The sequence below is a fragment of the Chiloscyllium plagiosum genome, unplaced genomic scaffold (genome assembly GCF_037043375.1).
Source record: "Chiloscyllium plagiosum isolate Xiang-an unplaced genomic scaffold, Cpla_swu_hap1 HiC_scaffold_50, whole genome shotgun sequence".
Lineage (NCBI taxonomy): Eukaryota > Metazoa > Chordata > Chondrichthyes > Orectolobiformes > Hemiscylliidae > Chiloscyllium > Chiloscyllium plagiosum.
Window position 1 is genome coordinate 55,518,118 of NW_028270188.1, and position 18,806 is coordinate 55,536,923.

The window sequence follows — 18,806 nt, forward strand, 5'->3', positions numbered from 1 at the left end:
CGGGTGCTCCGGTTTCCTACCACAGTCCAAAGATGTGCAGGTTAGGGTGGATTGGCCATGCTAAATTGTCCCATAGTGTCCAGGGATGTGCAGGTTAGGGTGGATTGGCCATGCTAAATTGTCCCATAGTGCCCAGGGATGTGCAGGTTAGGATGGATTGGCCATGCTAAATTGTCCCTTAGTGCCCAGGGATGTGCAGGTTAGGGGGGATTGGCCATGCTAAATTGTCCCGTAGTGTCCAGGGATGTGCAGGTTAGGGTGGATTGGCCATGCTAAATTGTCCCATAGTGCCGAGAGATGTGCAGGTTAGGATGGATTGGCCATGCTAAATTGTCCCATAGTGCCCGGGGATTTGCAGGTTAGGGTGGATTGGCCATGCTAAATTGTCCCATAGTGCCCAGGGACGTGCAGGTTAGGGTGGATTGGCCATGCTAAATTGTCCCATAGTGCCCAGGGATGTGCAGGTTAGGGTGGATTGGCCATGCTAAATTGTCCCATAGTGCCCAGGGATGTGCAGGTTAGGGTGGATTGGCCATGCTAAATTGTCCCATAGTGTCCAGGGATGTGCAGGTTAGGGTGGATTGGCCATGCTAAATTGTCCCATAGTGCCCAGGGATGTGCAGGTTAGGGTGGATTGGCCATGCTAAATTGTCCCATAGTGCCCAGGGATGTGCAGGTTAGGGGGGATTGGGCATGCTAAATTGTCCCGTAGTGTCCAGGGATGTGCAGGTTAGGGTGGATTGGCCATGCTAAATTGTCCCATAGTGCCCAGGGACGTGCAGGTTAGGGTGGATTGGCCATGCTAAATTGTCCCGTAGTGCCCAGGGATGTGCAGGTTAGGGTGGATTGGCCATGCTAAATTGTCCCATAGTGCCCAGGGATGTGCAGGTTAGGGGGGATTGGCCATGCTAAATTGTCCCGTAGTGTCCAGGGATGTGCAGGTTAGGGTGGATTGGCCATGCTAAGTTGTCCCGTAGTGTCCAGGGATGTGCAGGTTAGGGTGGATTGGCCATGCTAAATTGTCCCATAGTGTCCAGGGTTGTGCAGGTTAGGGTGGATTGGCCATGCTAAATTGTCCCGTAGTGTCCAGGGATGTGCAGGTTAGGGTGGGTTGGCCATGCTAAATTGTCCCGTAGTGTCCAGGGATGTGCAGGTTAGGGTGGGTTGGCCATGCTAAATTGTCCCGTAGTGTCCAGGGATGTGCAGGTTAGGGTGGATTGGCCATGCTAAATTGTCCCGTAGTGTCCAAGGATGTGCAGGATAGGGTGGATTGGCCATGCTAAATTGTCCCGTAGTGTCCAGGGATGTGCAGGTTAGGGTGGATTGGCCATGCTAAATTGTCCGGTAGTGCCCAGGGATGTGCAGGTTAGGATGGATTGGCCATGCTAAATTGTCCCATAGTGCCCAGGGATGTGTAGGTTAGGGTGGATCGGCCATGCTAAATTGTCCCATAGTGCCCAGGGATGTGTAGGTTAGTGTGGATTGGCCATGGTAAATTGTCCCGTAGTGCCCAGGGATGTGCAGGTTAGGGTGGATCGGCCATGCTAAATTGTCCCGTAGTGCCCAGGGATGTGCAGGTTAGGGTGGATTGGCCATGCTAAATTGTCCCGTAGTGCCCAGGGGTGTGCAGGTTAGGGTGGATCGGCCATGCTAAATTGTCCGGTCATGCCCAGGGATGTGCAGGTTAGGGTGGATTGGCCATGCTAAATTGTCCCGTAGTGACCAGGGATGTGTAGGTTAGGGTGGATTGGCCATGCTAAATTGTCCCATAGTGCCGAGGGATGTGCAGGTTAGGGTGGATCGGCCATGCTAAATTGTCCCATAGTGCCCAGGGATGTGTAGATTAGGGTGGATTGGCCATGCTAAATTATCCCATAGTGCCCAGGGGTGTGCAGGTTAGGGTGGATCGGCCATGCTAAATTGTCCCATAGTGCCGAGGGATGTGCAGGTTAGGGTGGATTGGCCATGCTAAATTGTCCCATAGTGCCCAGGGATGTGTAGATTAGGGTGGATTGGCCATGCTAAATTGTCCCATAGTGCCCAGGGATGTGCAGGTCAGGGTGGATTGGCCATGCTAAATTGTCCCATAGTGCCCAGGGATGTGCAGGTTAGGGTGGATCGGCCATGCTAAATTATCCCATAGTGCCCAGGGATGTGCAGGTTAGGGTGGATCGGCCATGCTAAATTATCCCATAGTGCCCAGGGATGTGCAGGTTAGGGTGGATCGGCCATGCTAAATTGTTTCCCTAGTGCCCAGGGATGGATTAGTCAGGGAAAATGTGAATTTGAGGGACGGATCTGGGTGGGTTACTCTTCGGAGGGTTGGCGTGGACTTGTCGGGCCGAGTGGCCTGGTTCTGCACTGTTGGGATTCACTGATTCTAAGATCTGCTTCACTACACGTGAACGGAATGGGCTGGCCCCATCGGGAACAGGCGGACTTTGCCTCAGGAGTCGTAGGGATGAGGAGGTCAACTCTCGTGGACTCACCGATGAAGGAATATTCCACAAAACTGTGCCGCCTGATAATGTCCAACATCGTAAAGAGGAGCCAATCCAGTGTGAACAGTGCGAGGATGACCAGGATGACCGCGATGTACTGGATCAACTCCAGGATCTGCAGGAGAGAGACTGGGTTAGCCCGGAGTGCAATGCAGCAGCCCGAGGCCTCAAGATTCACCGTCAGACACCGAGCAGGACAGCGCCAAAACAAACCACACCGAGGGAGCGGGCGCTGTGGGAGGGTCAGTGCTGAGGGAGTGGGCGCTGTCGGAGGGTCAGTGCTGAGGGAGTGGGCGCTGTCGGAGGGTCAGTGCTGAGGGAGTGGGCGCTGTCGGAGGGTCAGTGCTGAGGGAGTGGGCTCTGTTCGGAGGGTCAGTGCTGAGGGAGTGGGCAATGTCGGAGGGTCAGCGCTGAGGGAGTGGGCACTGTCGGAGGGTCAGTGCTGAGGGAGTGGGCGCTGTCGGAGGGTCAGTGCTGAGGGAGCGGGCGCGGTGGGAGGGTCAGTGCTGAGGGAGCGGGCGCTGTCGGAGGGTCAGTGCTGAGGGAGCAGGCGCGGTGGGAGGGTCAGTGCTGAGGGAGCGGGCGCGGTGGGAGGGTCAGCGCTGAGGGAGCGGGCGCTGTCAGAGGGTCAGTGCTGAGGGAGTGGGTGCTGTGGGCGGGTCAGTGCTGTGGGAGCGGGTGCTGTGGGAGGGTCAGTGCTGAGGGAGCGGGCGCTTTGGGAGGGTCAGTGCTGAGGGAGTGGGCGCCGTCGGAGGGTCAGTGCTGAGGGAGTGGGCGCTGTCGGAGGGTCAGCGCTGAGGGAGCGGGTGCTGTCAGAGGGTCAAGCTGAGGGAGTGGGCGCTGTGGGAGGGTCAGTGCTGAGGGAGTGGGCGCTGTCAGAGGGTCAAGCTGAGGGAGTGGGCGCTGTGGGAGGGTCAGTGCTGAGGGAGTGGGCGCTGTCAGAGGGTCAGTGCTGAGGGAGCGGGCGCCGTCGGAGAGTCAGTGCTGTGGGAGCGGGTGCTGTGGGAGGGTCAGTGCTGAGGGAGCGGGCGCTTTGGGAGGGTCAGTGCTGAGGGAGTGGGCGCCGTCGGAGGGTCAGTGCTGAGGGAGCGGGCGCTGTCAGAGGGTCAAGCTGAGGGAGTGGGTGCTGTCAGAGGGTCAGTGCTGAGGGAGTGGGCGCTGTGGGAGGGTCAGTGCTGAGGGAGTGGGCGCTGTCAGAGGGTCAGTGCTGAGGGTGCGGGTGCAGTCGGAGGGTCAGTGCTGAGGGAGTGGGTGCTGTGGTACGGTCAGTGCTGAGGGAGCGGGCGCTGTGGGAGGGTCAGTGCTGAGGGAGTGGGTGCCATGGGAGGGTCAGTTCTGAGGGAGTGGGTGCTGTCGGAGGGTCAGCGCTGAGGGAGCGGGCACTGTTGGAGGGTCAGTGCTGAGGGAGCGGGCGCTGTCGGAGGGTCAGTGCTGAGGGAGCGGGCGCTGTCGGAGGGTCAGTTCTGAGGGAGTGGGCACTGTGGGAGGGTCAGCGCTGAGGGAGCGGGCGCTGTGGGAGGGTCAGTGCTGAGGGAGCGGGCGCTGTCGGAGGGTCAGTGCTGAGGGAGAGGGTGCCGTGGGAGGGTCAGTGCTGAGGGAGCGGGCGCTGTCGGAGGGTCAGTTCTGAGGGAGTGGGCACTGTGGGAGAGTCAGCGGTGAGGGAGCGGGCGCTGTGGGAGGGTCAGTGCTGAGGGAGCGGGTGCCATGGGAGGGTCAGTGCTGAGGGAGTGGGCGCTGTCGGAGGGTCAGCGCGGAGAGAGCGGGTGCCGTGGGAGGGTTAGTGCTGAGGGAGTGGGCGCTGTGGGAGGGTCAGTGCTGAGGGAGCGGGTGCTGTGGTAGGGTCAGTGCTGAGGGAGTGGGCGCTGTCGGAGGGTCAGTGCTGAGGGAGCGGGCGCTGTGGGAGGGTCAGTGCGGAGGGAGCGGGCGCCGTCGGAGGGTCAGTGCTGAGGGAGCGGGCGCTGTCAGAGGGTCCGTGATGAGGGAGTGGGCGCTGTGGGAGGGTCAGTGCTGAGGGAGCGGGCGCTGTGGGAGGGTCAGCGCTGAGGGAGCGGGTGCTGTGGTAGGGTCAGTGCTGAGGGAGTGGGCGCTGTCGGAGGGTCAGTGCGGAGGGAGTGGGCACTGTGGGAGGGTCAGTGCTGAGGGAGCGGGCGCTGTCGGAGGGTCAGCGCTGAGGGAGTGGGCGCTGTGGGAGGGTCAGCGCTGAGGGAGTGGGCGCTATGGGAGGGTCAGTGCTGAGGGAGCGGGCTCCGTCGGAGGGTCAGTGCTGGGGGAGGGTCAGTGCTGAGGGAGTGGGCGCTGTGGGACGGTCAGTGCTGAGGGAACGGGCGCTGTCGGAGGGTCAGCGCTGAGGGAGTGGGCGCTGTGGGAGGGTCAGCGCTGAGGGAGTGGGCGCTATGGGAGGGTCAGTGCTGAGGGAGTGGGCGCTGTCGGAGGGTCAGTGCTGAGGGAGCGGGTGCTATGGGAGGGTCAGTGCTGAGGGACCGGGCGCTGTGGGAGGGTTAGTGCTGAGGGAGCGGGCGCTGTCGGAGGGTCAGTGCCGAGGGAGCGGGCGCTGTCGGAGGGTCAGTGCTGAGGGAGCGGGCACTGTCGGAGGGTCAGTGCCGAGGGAGCGGGCGCTGTTGGAGGGTCAGTGCTGAGGATGTGGGCGCTGTGGGAGGGTCAATGCTGAGGGAGCGGGTGCTGTCGGAGGGTCAGTGCTGAGGGAGCGGGTGCCGTGGGAGGGTCAGTGCTGAGGGAGCGGGCGCTGTCGGAGGGCCAGTTCTGAGGGAGTGGGCACTGTGGGAGGGTCAGTGCTGAGGGAGCGGGCGCTGTTGGAGGGTCAGTGCTGTGGGAACGGGCGCTGTGGGAGGGTCAGTGCTGAGGGAGCGGGCACTGTGGGAGGGTCAGTGCTGAGGGAGCGGGCGCTGTGGGAGGGTCAGTGCTGAGGGAACGGGCTCTGTCGGAGGGTCAGTGCTGAGGGAGCGGGCACCGTGGGAGGGTCAGTGCTGAGGGAGCGGGCACCGTGGGAGGGTCAGTGCTGAGGGAGCGGGCACCGTGGGAGGGTCAGTGCTAGGGAGCGGGCACTGTGGGAGGGTCAGTGCTGAGGGAGCGGGCACTGTGGGAGGGTCAGTGCTGAGGGAACGGGCTCTGTGGGAGGGTCAGCGGTGAGGGAGCGGGCGTTTTCGGAGGGTCAGTGCTGAGGGAGCGGGCGCCATGGGAGGGTCAGTGCTGAGGGAGTGGGCGCTGTCGGAGGGTCAGCGCTGAGAGAGCGGGTGCCATGGGAGGGTCAGTTCTGAGGGAGTGGGTGCTGTGGGAGGGTCAGCGCTGAGGGAGCAGGCGCTGTCGGAGGGTCAGTGCTGAGGGAGCGGGCGCTGTGGGAGGGTCAGTGCTGAGGGAGCGGGCGCTGTGGGAGGGTTAGTGCTGAGGGAGCGGGCACTGTTGGAGGGTCAGTGCTGAGGGAGCGGGCGCTGTCGGAGGGTCAGTGCTGAGGGAGCGGGCGCTGTCTGAGGGTCAGTGCCGAGGGAGCGGGCGCTGTCGGAGGGTCAGTGCTGAGGGAGTGGGTGCTGTCGGAGGGTCAGTGCTGAGGGAGCGGGCGCTGTCGGAGGTTCAGTGCTGAGGGAGTGGGTGCTGTCGGAGGGTCAGTGCTGAGGGAGCGGGCGCTGTCGGAGGGTCAGTGCTGAGGGAGCGGGCGCTGTTGGAGGGTCAGTGCTGTGGGAACGGGCACTGTGGGAGGGTCAGTGCTGAGGGAGTGGGCACTGTGGGAGGGTCAGTGCTGAGGGAGCGGTAGCCGTCGGAGGGTCAGTGCTGAGGGAGCAGGCGCTGTCGGAGGGTCAGTGCTGAGGGAGTGAGCGCTGTGGGAGGGTCAGTGCTGAGGGAGCGGGCGCTGTGGGAGGGTCAGTGCTGAGGGAGCGGGTGCCATGGGAGGGTCAGTGCTGAGGGAGTGGGCGCTGTCGGAGGGTCAGCGCGGAGAGAGCGGGTGCCGTGGGAGGGTTAGTGCTGAGGGAGTGGGCGCTGTGGGAGGGTCAGTGCTGAGGGAGTGGGTGCTGTGGTACGGTCAGTGCTGAGGGAGCGGGCGCTGTGGGAGGGTCAGTGCTGAGGGAGTGGGTGCCATGGGAGGGTCAGTTCTGAGGGAGTGGGTGCTGTCGGAGGGTCAGCGCTGAGGGAGCGGGCACTGTTGGAGGGTCAGTGCTGAGGGAGCGGGCGCTGTCAGAGGGTCAGTGCTGAGGGAGCGGGCGCTGTCGGAGGGTCAGTTCTGAGGGAGTGGGCACTGTGGGAGGGTCAGCGCTGAGGGAGCGGGCGCTGTGGGAGGGTCAGTGCTGAGGGAGCGGGCGCTGTCGGAGGGTCAGTGCTGAGGGAGAGGGTGCCGTGGGAGGGTCAGTGCTGAGGGAGCGGGCGCTGTCGGAGGGTCAGTTCTGAGGGAGTGGGCACTGTGGGAGGGTCAGCGGTGAGGGAGCGGGCGCTGTGGGAGGGTCAGTGCTGAGGGAGCGGGTGCCATGGGAGGGTCAGTGCTGAGGGAGTGGGCGCTGTCGGAGGGTCAGCGCGGAGAGAGCGGGTGCCGTGGGAGGGTTAGTGCTGAGGGAGTGGGCGCTGTGGGAGGGTCAGTGCTGAGGGAGCGGGTGCTGTGGTAGGGTCAGTGCTGAGGGAGTGGGCGCTGTCGGAGGGTCAGTGCTGAGGGAGCGGGCGCTGTGGGAGGGTCAGTGCGGAGGGAGCGGGCGCCGTCGGAGGGTCAGTGCTGAGGGAGCGGGCGCTGTCAGAGGGTCCGTGATGAGGGAGTGGGCGCTGTGGGAGGGTCAGTGCTGAGGGAGCGGGCGCTGTGGGAGGGTCAGTGCTGAGGGAGCGGGCGCTGTCGGAGGGTCAGCGCTGAGGGAGTGGGCGCTGTGGGAGGGTCAGCGCTGAGGGAGTGGGCGCTATGGGAGGGTCAGTGCTGAGGGAGCGGGCTCCGTCGGAGGGTCAGTGCTGGGGGAGGGTCAGTGCTGAGGGAGTGGGCGCTGTGGGACGGTCAGTGCTGAGGGAACGGGCGCTGTCGGAGGGTCAGCGCTGAGGGAGTGGGCGCTGTGGGAGGGTCAGCGCTGAGGGAGTGGGCGCTATGGGAGGGTCAGTGCTGAGGGAGTGGGCGCTGTCGGAGGATCAGTGCTGAGGGAGCGGGTGCTATGGGAGGGTCAGTGCTGAGGGACCGGGCGCTGTGGGAGGGTTAGTGCTGAGGGAGCGGGCGCTGTCGGAGGGTCAGTGCCGAGGGAGCGGGCGCTGTCGGAGGGTCAGTGCTGAGGGAGCGGGCACTGTCGGAGGGTCAGTGCCGAGGGAGCGGGCGCTGTTGGAGGGTCAGTGCTGAGGATGTGGGCGCTGTGGGAGGGTCAATGCTGAGGGAGCGGGTGCTGTCGGAGGGTCAGTGCTGAGGGAGCGGGTGCCGTGGGAGGGTCAGTGCTGAGGGAGCGGGCGCTGTCGGAGGGCCAGTTCTGAGGGAGTGGGCACTGTGGGAGGGTCAGTGCTGAGGGAGCGGGCGCTGTTGGAGGGTCAGTGCTGTGGGAACGGGCGCTGTGGGAGGGTCAGTGCTGAGGGAGCGGGCACTGTGGGAGGGTCAGTGCTGAGGGAGCGGGCGCTGTGGGAGGGTCAGTGCTGAGGGAACGGGCTCTGTCGGAGGGTCAGTGCTGAGGGAGCGGGCACCGTGGGAGGGTCAGTGCTGAGGGAGCGGGCACCGTGGGAGGGTCAGTGCTGAGGGAGCGGGCACCGTGGGAGGGTCAGTGCTGAGGGAGCGGGCACTGTGGGAGGGTCAGTGCTGAGGGAGCGGGCACTGTGGGAGGGTCAGTGCTGAGGGAACGGGCTCTGTGGGAGGGTCAGCGGTGAGGGAGCGGGCGTTTTCGGAGGGTCAGTGCTGAGGGAGCGGGCGCCATGGGAGGGTCAGTGCTGAGGGAGTGGGCGCTGTCGGAGGGTCAGCGCTGAGAGAGCGGGTGCCATGGGAGGGTCAGTTCTGAGGGAGTGGGTGCTGTGGGAGGGTCAGCGCTGAGGGAGCAGGCGCTGTCGGAGGGTCAGTGCTGAGGGAGCGGGCGCTGTGGGAGGGTCAGTGCTGAGGGAGCGGGCGCTGTGGGAGGGTTAGTGCTGAGGGAGCGGGCACTGTTGGAGGGTCAGTGCTGAGGGAGCGGGCGCTGTCGGAGGGTCAGTGCTGAGGGAGCGGGCGCTGTCTGAGGGTCAGTGCCGAGGGAGCGGGCGCTGTCGGAGGGTCAGTGCTGAGGGAGTGGGTGCTGTCGGAGGGTCAGTGCTGAGGGAGCGGGCGCTGTCGGAGGTTCAGTGCTGAGGGAGTGGGTGCTGTCGGAGGGTCAGTGCTGAGGGAGCGGGCGCTGTCGGAGGGTCAGTGCTGAGGGAGCGGGCGCTGTTGGAGGGTCAGTGCTGTGGGAACGGGCACTGTGGGAGGGTCAGTGCTGAGGGAGTGGGCACTGTGGGAGGGTCAGTGCTGAGGGAGCGGTAGCCGTCGGAGGGTCAGTGCTGAGGGAGCAGGCGCTGTCGGAGGGTCAGTGCTGAGGGAGTGAGCGCTGTGGGAGGGTCAGTGCTGAGGGAGCGGGCGCTGTGGGAGGGTCAGTGCTGAGGGAGCGGGTGCCATGGGAGGGTCAGTGCTGAGGGAGTGGGCGCTGTCGGAGGGTCAGCGCGGAGAGAGCGGGTGCCGTGGGAGGGTTAGTGCTGAGGGAGTGGGCGCTGTGGGAGGGTCAGTGCTGAGGGAGCGGGTGCTGTGGTAGGGTCAGTGCTGAGGGAGCGGGCGCTGTGGGAGGGTCAGTGCGGAGGGAGCGGGCGCCGTCGGAGGGTCAGTGCTGGGGGAGGGTCAGTGCTGAGGGAGTGGGCGCTGTGGGAGGGTCAGTGCTGAGGGAGCGGGCGCTGTGGGAGGGTCAGTGCTGAGGGAGCGGGCTCCGTCGGAGGGTCAGTGCTGGGGGAGGGTCAGTGCTGAGGGAGTGGGCGCTGTGGGATGGTCAGTGCTGAGGGAACGGGCGCTGTCGGAGGGTCAGCGCTGAGGGAGTGGGCGCTATGGGAGGGTCAGCGCTGAGGGAGTGGGCGCTATCGGAGGGTCAGCGCTGAGGGAGCAGGCGCTGTCGGAGGGTCAGTGCTGAGGGAGCGGGCGCTGTCGGAGGGTCAGTGCTGAGGGAGTGGGTGCTGTCGGAATGTCAGTGCTGAGGGAGTGGGCGCTGTCGGTGGGTCAGTGCTGAGGGAGCGGGTGCTGTCGGAGGGTCAGTGCTGAGGGAGCGGGTGCCGTGGGAGGGTCAGCGCTGAGGGAGCGGGCGCTGTGGGAGGGTCAGTGCTGAGGGTGCAGGCGCTGTCGGAGGGTCAGTTCTGAGGGAGTGGGCAATGTGGGAGGGTCAGTGCTGAGGGAGCGGGCGCTTTTGGATGGTCAGTGCTGTGGGAACGGGCGCTGTGGGAGGGTCAGTGCTGAGGGAGCGGGCGCTGTCAGAGGGTCAGTGCTGAGGGAGCGGGCACTGTGGGAGGGTCAGTGCTGAGGGAGCGGGCACTGTCAGAGGGTCAGTGCTGAGGGAGTGGGCACTGTGGGAGGGTCAGTGCTGAGGGAACGGGCGCTGTCGGAGGGTCAGCGCTGAGGGAGTGGGCGCTGTGGGAGGGTCAGCGCTGAGGGAGCGGGCGTTTTCGGAGGGTCAGTGCTGAGGGAGCGGGCGCTGTGTGAGGGTCAGTGCTGAGGGAGCGGGTGCCTTGGGAGGGTCAGTGCTGAGGGAGTGGGCGCTGTCGGAGGGTCAGCGCTGAGAGAGCGCGTGCCGTCGGAGGGTCAGTGCTGAGGGAGCGGGCGCTGTCAGAGGGTCCGTGCTGAGGGAGTGGGCGCTGTGGGAGGGTCAGTGCTGAGGGAACGGGCGCTGTCGGAGGGTCAGCGCTGAGGGAGTGGGCGCTATCGGAGGGTCAGCGCTGAGGGAGCAGGCGCTGTCGGAGGGTCAGTGCTGAGGGAGCGGGCGCTATGGGAGGGTCAGCGCTGAGGGAGCAGGCGCTGTCGGAGGGTAAGTGCTGAGGGAGCGGGCGCTGTGGGAGGGTCAGTGCTGTGGGAGCGGGTGCTGTGGGAGGGTCAGTGCTGAGGGAGCGGGCGCTGTCGGAGGGTCAGTGCTGAGGGAGCGGGCGCTGTGGGAGGGTCAGCGCTGAGGGAGTGGGTGCCGTGGGAGGGTCAGTGCTGAGGGAGCGGGCGCTGTCGGAGGGTCAGCGCTGAGGGAGTGGGCGCTATGGGAGGGTCAGCGCTGAGGGAGCAGGCGCTGTCGGAGGGTCAGTGCTGAGGGAGCGGGCGCTGTGGGAGGGTCAGTGCTGAGGGAGCGGGTGCTGTGGGAGGGTCAGTGCTGAGGGAGCGGGCGCTGTCGGAGGGTCAGTGCTGAGGGAGCGGGCGCTGTCGGAGGGTCAGCGCTGAGGGAGCGGGTGCCGTGGGAGGGTCAGTGCTGAGGGAGCGGGCGCTGTGGGAGGGTCAGTGCTGAGTGAGTGGGCGCTGTCGGAGGGTCAGTGCTGAGGGAGTGGGCGCTGTCGGAGGGTCTGTGCTGAGTGAGCGGGCGCTGTCGGAGGGTCAGTGTGAGGCAGCGGGCGCTGTGGGAGGGAACAGCATTGAGAGAGTCAGTGTGTTACCAGGGTTTTCATTTCAGTGGAGTGAACCTTGAGTTTCCAGGGGAAGATCACATCTGCTCTCTCTGCTTTCTTCAGTGGCAGGATATATCTCCTATCCTGGCAGGAAGGAGGGTCACACACAGTTAACGGCGCATTGAAAACACAAATGGAAAATATTCGGCTTGTCTTGGCTAGTTTTCACTCAACTGAAAAGCACATTTCATTTCTCAGTTTCATGAGTCATCGAGATGTACGGTCGGAAACAGGCTTTTCAGTCAGACCCATCCGTGCCGACCCAGATATCCTAACCTAATCTCGTCCCATTTGCCAGCACTTGGCCCATATCCCTCCAAACCCTTCCTATCCATGTCCCCGTCCACCTTTTAAATGCTGTCATTGTACCAGCCTCCACCACTTCCTCTGGCAGCTCATTCCATACACGTACCACCCTCTGCGTGAAAGATTTGCCCCCTTCCCCTCTCCCCCTAAACCTATGCCCCTCTAGTTCTGGACTCCCCCCCCCTGACCCCAGGGAAAAGACCTTGTCTATTTACCCTATCCATGATTTTATAAACCTCTATAAGGTCACCCCTCAGCCTCCGACGCTCCAGGGAAAACAGCCCCAGCCTGTTCAGACACGTTCCTGTCCACTCCCTGTAACTCATTAACCTGTTCCTGATTAAAAGTTTATCTCCTCCTGAAAGTTGTTCAGTGTCTCAGTATCCACCGCACCCCGGGATTTGACATCGGTTTGATTTGTGGTTGGCACGTGTGCATAGACACAGTGAAAAGTATTGTTTCCTAGACAACTTTGACCTTCTGCAAGTTCAGCACGGTGACAGGACGGAGGAGTCGAATTGCACCAAACGGTCTGTTTCGGGGCTGTTCAATGCTATGACTCTATGACAGAGAAAGGTCAACTCTCAGAAAATCCCTACGGTGTGGAAACAGCTCCTTCGGCCCAACACGTCCACACTGACCGTCCACAGAGTAACCCACCCAGACCAATTTCCCGAGCCTATTAGCCTCCATTTATCCCAGACTAATCCACCCTAACCTGCACATCCCTGGACACTATGGGACAATTTAGTAGGGCCAATCCACCCTAACCTGCACATCCCTGGGCACTATAGCCCTCCTGAAGAAGGGCTGATGCCCGAAACGTCGATTCTCCTGCTCCTTGGATGCTGCCTGACCTGCTGCGCTTTTCAAGCAACACATTTTCAGCTCTGATCTCCAGCATCTGCAGACCTCACTTTCTCTCGATAATTTAGCATGGCCAATCCACCCTAACCTGCACATCCCTGGGCACTATGTTACAATTTAGCATGGCCAATCCACCCTAACCTGCACATCCCTGGGCACTATGGGACAATTTAGCATGGCCAATCCACCCTAACCTGCACATCCCTGGACACTACGGGACAATTTAGCATGGCCAATCCACACTAACCTGCACATCCCAGGACACTATGGGACAATATAGTATGGCCAATCCACCCTAACCTGCACATCCCTGGGCACTATGGGACAATTTAGCATGGCCAATGCACCCTAACCTGCACATCCCTGGACACTACGGGACAATATAGCATGGCCAATCCACCCTAACCTGCACATCCCTGGGCACTACAGGACAATATAGCATGGCCAATCCACCCTAACCTGCACGTCCCTGGGGACTATGGGACAATTTAGCATGGCCAATCCACCCTAACCTACACATCCCTGGGCACTATGGGACAATTTAGCATGGCCAATCCACCCTAACCTGCACATCTCAGGACACTATGGAACAATTTAGCATGGTCAATCCACCCTAACCTGTACATCCCTGAGCACGACAGGACAATTTAGCATGGCCAAACTACCCTAACGTGCACATCCCTGGGCACTACGGGACAATTTAGCATATCCAATCCACCCTAACCTGCACATCCCTGTGTACTACGGGACAATTTAGCATGGCCAATCCACCCTAACCTGCACATCCCTGGGCATTATGGGACAATTTAGCGTGGCCAATCCACCCTAACCTATACATCCCTGGGCACTACGGGACAATTTAGCATGGCCAATCCACCCTAACCTGCACATCCCCGGGCACTATGGGACAATTTAGCATGGCCAATCCACATTAACCTGCACATCCCAGGACACTATGGGACAATATAGAATGGCCAATCCACCCTAACCTGCACATCCCTGGGCACTATGTGACAATTTAGCATGGCCAATCCACCCTAACCTGCACATCCCTGGGCACTACGGGACAATATAGCATGGTCAATCCACCCTAACCTGCACGTCCCTGGGGACTATGGGACAATTTAGCATGGCCAATCCACCCTAACCTACACATCCCTGGGCACTATGGGACAATTTAGCATGGCCAATCCACCCTAACCTGTACATCCCTGAGCACTACGGAACAATTTACCATGGCCAATCTACCCTAACCTGCACATCCCTGGGCACTACGGGACAATTTAGCATGGCCAATCCACCCTAACCTGCACATCCCTGGGCACTACGGGACAATATAGCATGGCCAATCCACCCTAACCTGCACATCCCTAGGCATTACGGGACAATTTAGCATGGCCAATCCACCCTAACTTGCACATCCCTGGGCACTATGGGACAATTTAGCATGGCCAATCCACCCTAACCTGCACATCCCCGGGCACTATGGGACAATTTAGCATGGCCAATCCACCCTAACCTGCACATCCCCGGGCACTATGGGACAATTTAGCATGGCCAATCCACCCTAACCTGCACATCCCAGGACACTACGGGACAATTTAGCATGGCCAATCCACCCTAACCTGCACATCCCTGGGCACTACGGGACAATTTAGCATGGCCAATCCACCCTAACCTGCACATCCCTGGGCACTATGGGACAATTTAGCATGGCCAATCCACCCTAACCTGCACATCCCCGGGCACTATGGGACAATTTAGCATGGCAAATCCACCCTAACCTGCACATCCCTGGGCACTATGGGACAATTTAGCATGGCCAATCCACCCTAACCTGCACATCCCTGGACACTATGGGACAATTTAGCATGGCAAATCCACCCTAACCTACACATCCCTGGGCACTATGGGACAATTTAGCATGGCCAATCCACCCTAACCTGCACATCCCTGGACACTATGGGACAATTTAGCATGGCCAATCCACCCTAACCTGTACATCCCTGAGCACTACGGGACAATTTAGCATGGCCAATCGACCCTAACCTGCACATCCCTGGGCACTACGGGACAATTTAGCATGGCCAATCCACCCTAACCTGCACATCCCTGTGTACTACGGGACAATTTAGCATGGCCAATCCACCCTAACCTGTACATCCCTGAGCACTACGGGACAATTTAGCATGGCCAATCCACCCTAACCTGCACATTCCTGGGCACTACGGGGCAAATTAGCTTGGCCACTCCACCCTAACCTGCACATGCCCGGGCACTACGGGACAATTTAGCATGGCCAATCCACCCTAACCTGCACATCCCTGGGCACTATGGGACAATTTAACATGGCCAATCCACCCTAACCTGCACATCCCTGGGCACTACGGGACAATTTAGCATGGCCAATCCACCCTAACCTGCACGTCCCTAGGCCCTATGGGAAAATTTAGCATGGCCAATCCACCCTAACGTACACATCCCTGGGCACTATGGGACAATTTAGCATGGCAAATCCACCCTAACCTGCACATCCCTGGGCACTATGGGACAATTTAGCATGGTCAATCCACCCTAATCTGCACATCCCTGGGCACTCTGGGACAATTTAGCATGGCCAATCCACCCTAACCTGCACATCCCTGGGCACTATGGGACAATTTAGCATGGCCAATCCACCCTAACCTGCACATCCCGGGACACTATGGGACAATTTAGCATGGCCAATCCACCCTAGCCTGCACATCCCTGGGCACTACGGGACAACTTAGCATGGCCAATCCACCCTAACCTGCACATCTTTGGACTGTGGGAGGAAACTGGAGCACCCGGAGGAAACCCACACAGACACAGGGAGGGGAGAATGTGCAAAGCCCACACAGACAGTCACCCCCCGAGGGCTGGAATCGAACCTGGGACCCTGGTGCTGTGAGGCAGCGGTGCTAACCCCTGAGCCACTAATGCCGCCCTTTTTATCGGGGATGGGTTGGCCGCTGGAAATGCAGCGTTACAGAGGGGGAGCATGGACTCGATGGGCCGAGTGGGCTGCGGGGGGAACGTCCTGTTGATCCTGAGTTGCCGTAACACCATATTCCTCCCTCTGTTCCATTGCCCTGTGACCCTCGCCAAAGGAGACCTCCCTCAGGCCCAATAAATCAAGCCACCAGCCAAGCCCTTCGTCGGAGGGGCGTGGGGAAGGAATTGAGCGCTCTTTCTGATATTCGTCACCGTCAGACTTACCGCCTTCCGCCTCCTCGCGTCGAGCTGCCGAAGGTAGGTACAGACGTAAATGTTGTCGTAGCGGATGTCCCTGTTGTAGTTCAGGGTGTACAGGAAGGATCTGGGGACACAAAACAGGAAGAGAGAGAGAGGTTTGTGGGTGGGGGGGGGGGGGGCGGCGAGAATGGGGGGCGGAATTTCCAGCTAACGTGATTCCCCACAATCCCCACCCTTGGAAGGTCAGCGGGAGATTTGGGGAGATGGTTGGGGGGAGGTGGACGGTCCAAGACCCGGGGGAGTGGACGCGGAATTTCCCGGGAATGTCATTGCCACACAATCCCCACCCTTGGAAGGTCGGCAGGTCCTGGAAACATGGATGAGACAGGGGGCTCCTGATCCCGCAGAGAGGCCGTTCACCGTGGGATTGGGGGGAGGTGGGGTTGCCTGGAGTCACGTGGACACCCTCTCCCCCCCCCCCCCCCCCCCCCCGCCAAAGCTGAGGGAGGGCTGGGCGAGATGGGCCAGTCGCCATTTTGTGTTCACTTTCGGACAAGGGTCCCTCGAAGATTAAAGCCGGGAGGGGGCGCGCGCGGGGATCACGGGGGTCACAAATTCCGTTGACACGATCATAGCCCGCACACCCCCACCGTCTCCCTCGGACAAATCCTTCAGGACAGGCAAGTAAAGGGCAGGCCATTCAGCCCCTCCAGAATGCATCAGCATCACGTTTGGGTCAACGGATGAAACTCTCTTGACTCACAGAGCAATCGGGCACAGAAACAGACCCTTCGGCCCATCTCGTCCATGCTGACCAGATATTCCAAATTAATCTAGTCCCATTTAGAGTCATACAGGAAGGAAACAGACCCTTCGGCCCATCTCGTCCATGCTGACCAGATATCCCAAATTAATCTAGTCCCATTTAGAGTCATACAGGAAGGAAACAAACCCTTCGGCCCATCTCGTCCATGCTGACCAGATATCCCAAATTAATCTAGTTCTGTTTAGAGTCATAAGGAAGGAAACAGACCCTTCAGCCCAACACATGACTCCAGACCCACAGCAAACGGGTTGACTCTTAACTGCCCTCGGGGGCTCATTCAGGATGGGGCGACAAATCCCGGGCCCGGCCCTCATCCCATGGATGGGTTGAAAGAGGTTCAGCGAGGTTTGCAGAGAAAGAGAGAGGGAGCCTTACGTGATGAAGAGGATGAGGAAGGAGAGGGAAGCCAGCAGCTTGAAAATGAGAACCACTTTGTCCAAGACGGTCTTCTTCTTCAATATCTCCTCCCGGATGGTTTCAGTCACCTCTGCTTGTGTGATGTTAGCACCAATGATGGACTCCTGCTCCATTTTCTAAGTAACGACACAATATGGCGTCTGAGGGCCTGAACTCACACTGAGGCCTACTCCGATGACCAATGCTCCATTTTCTAAGTAATGACACAATATGGTGTCTGAGGGCCTGAACTCACACTGAGGCCTACTCTGATGACCAATGCTCCATTTTCTAAGTAACGACACAATATGGTGTCTGAGGGCCTGAACTCACACTGAGGCCTACTCCAATGACCAATGCTCCATTTTCTAAGTAATGACACAATATGATGTCTGAGGGCCTGAACTCACACTGAGGCCTACTCCAATGACCAATGCTCCATTTTCTAAGTAACGACACAATATGGCGTCTGAGGGCCTGAACTCACACTGAGGCCTACTCCAATGACCAATGCTCCATTTTCTAAGTAACGACACAATATGGTGTCTGAGGGCCTGAACTCACAGTGAGGCCTACTCCAATGACCAATGCTCCATTTTCTAAGTAACGACACAATATGGTGTCTGAGGGCCTGAACTCACACTGAGGCCTACTCTGATGACCAATGCTCCATTTTCTAAGTAACGACACAATATGGTGTCTGAGGGCCTGAACTCACACTGAGGCCTACTCCAATGACCAATGCTCCATTTTCTAAGTAATGACACAATATGATGTCTGAGGGCCTGAACTCACACTGAGGCCTACTCTGATGACCAATGCTCCATTTTCTAAGTAACGACACAATATGGCGTCTGAGGGCCTGAACTCACACTGAGGCCTACTCCAATGACCAATGCTCCATTTTCTAAGTAACGACACAATATGGCATCTGAGGGCCTGAACTCACACTGAGGCCTATTCTGATGACCAATGCTCCATTTTCGAGGTAACGATACATCATATTGCACTGAGGGCTTTACTTCTCTCTGAGGCCTACTCCAATCAGTAATAATGCTCAGCTCAGGGACTCAGAGTGAGTAAGCCATTCTACACCACCCTCTCACTGCCCCTCGCTCACTCAAGTCCTCCACTCACCCCCACCACCCCGGGGGCACTGGGTTTGAGAATCCTCATTCCAAACACATGACCACATCATCTGTGTCCTCATTCGCAGTGAGGGAACGGGTGCTGTCACAGGGCCATTGCTGAGGGAGTGGGCGCTGTCACAGGGTCAGTGCTGAGGGAGAGGGTGCTGTCACAGGGTCAGTGCTGAGGGAGTGGGCGCTGTGGGAGGGTCAGTGCTGAGGGAGCGGGCGCTGTCGGAGGGTCAGTGCTGAGGGACAGGGCGCTGTCGGAGGGTCAGTGCTGAGGGAGTGGGCGCTGTCGGAGGGTCAGTGCTGAGGGAGTGGGTGCTGTCGGAGGGTCAGTGCTGAGGGAGCGGGTGCTGTCGGAGGGTCAGTGCTGAGGGAGCGGGTGCAGTCGGAGGGTCAGTGCTGAGGGAGCGGGTGCTGTCGGAGGGTCAGTGCTGAGGGAGCGGGTGCTGTCGGAGGGTCAGTGCTGAGGGAGCGGGTGCTGTCGGAGGGTCAGTGCTGAGGGAGCGGGGGGTGTCGGAGGGTCAGTGCTGAGGGAGCGGGTGCTGTCGGAGGGTCAGTGCTGAGGGAGCGGGCACTGTGGGAGGGTCAATGCTGAGGGAGCGGGTGCTGTCGGAGGGTCAGTGCTGAGGGAGCGGGCACTGTGGGAGGGTCAGTGCTGAGGGAGCGGGTGCTGTCGGAGGGTCAGCGCTGAGGGAGTGGGCATTGTCAGAGGGTCAGTGCTGAGGGAGCGGGCACTGTGGGAGGGTCAGTGCTGAGGGAGCGGGTGCTGTCGGAGGGTCAGCGCTGAGGGATGTAACCGTGGGTAACGCTGTGCCATCCCCAGGCCGTACTCACGCTGATGGCCATTTCTGCCGTGAATTCTTTGTTCAGGTTTTCCACGGAGCCATTGACCTTGTCATAGAGCTGTCCGAAATTCTTATCGACGGGAATACGCTCCTTACACCATGGAGTCATCACTGTCACAGGCAGAAAACACCGTAAAACTCT

At 60.4% G+C, this 18,806-nt stretch overlaps 1 protein-coding gene across 1 annotated transcript in view; it reads right to left on the minus strand.

The window, feature by feature from the left end:
* Positions 1-18,806, minus strand: part of dcst1 (DC-STAMP domain containing 1) — a 62,616-nt gene that overhangs the window by 19,890 nt on the left and 23,920 nt on the right. The window contains exons 5-9 of the mRNA XM_087985116.1: positions 18,654-18,775; positions 16,663-16,820; positions 15,486-15,585; positions 11,061-11,156; positions 2,490-2,616 (exon numbers count right to left, since the gene is read on the minus strand). Of these exons, the coding sequence (XP_087841242.1) occupies positions 2,490-2,616; positions 11,061-11,156; positions 15,486-15,585; positions 16,663-16,820; positions 18,654-18,775 (603 nt within the window). The remainder of the gene's footprint in view (positions 1-2,489; positions 2,617-11,060; positions 11,157-15,485; positions 15,586-16,662; positions 16,821-18,653; positions 18,776-18,806) is intronic.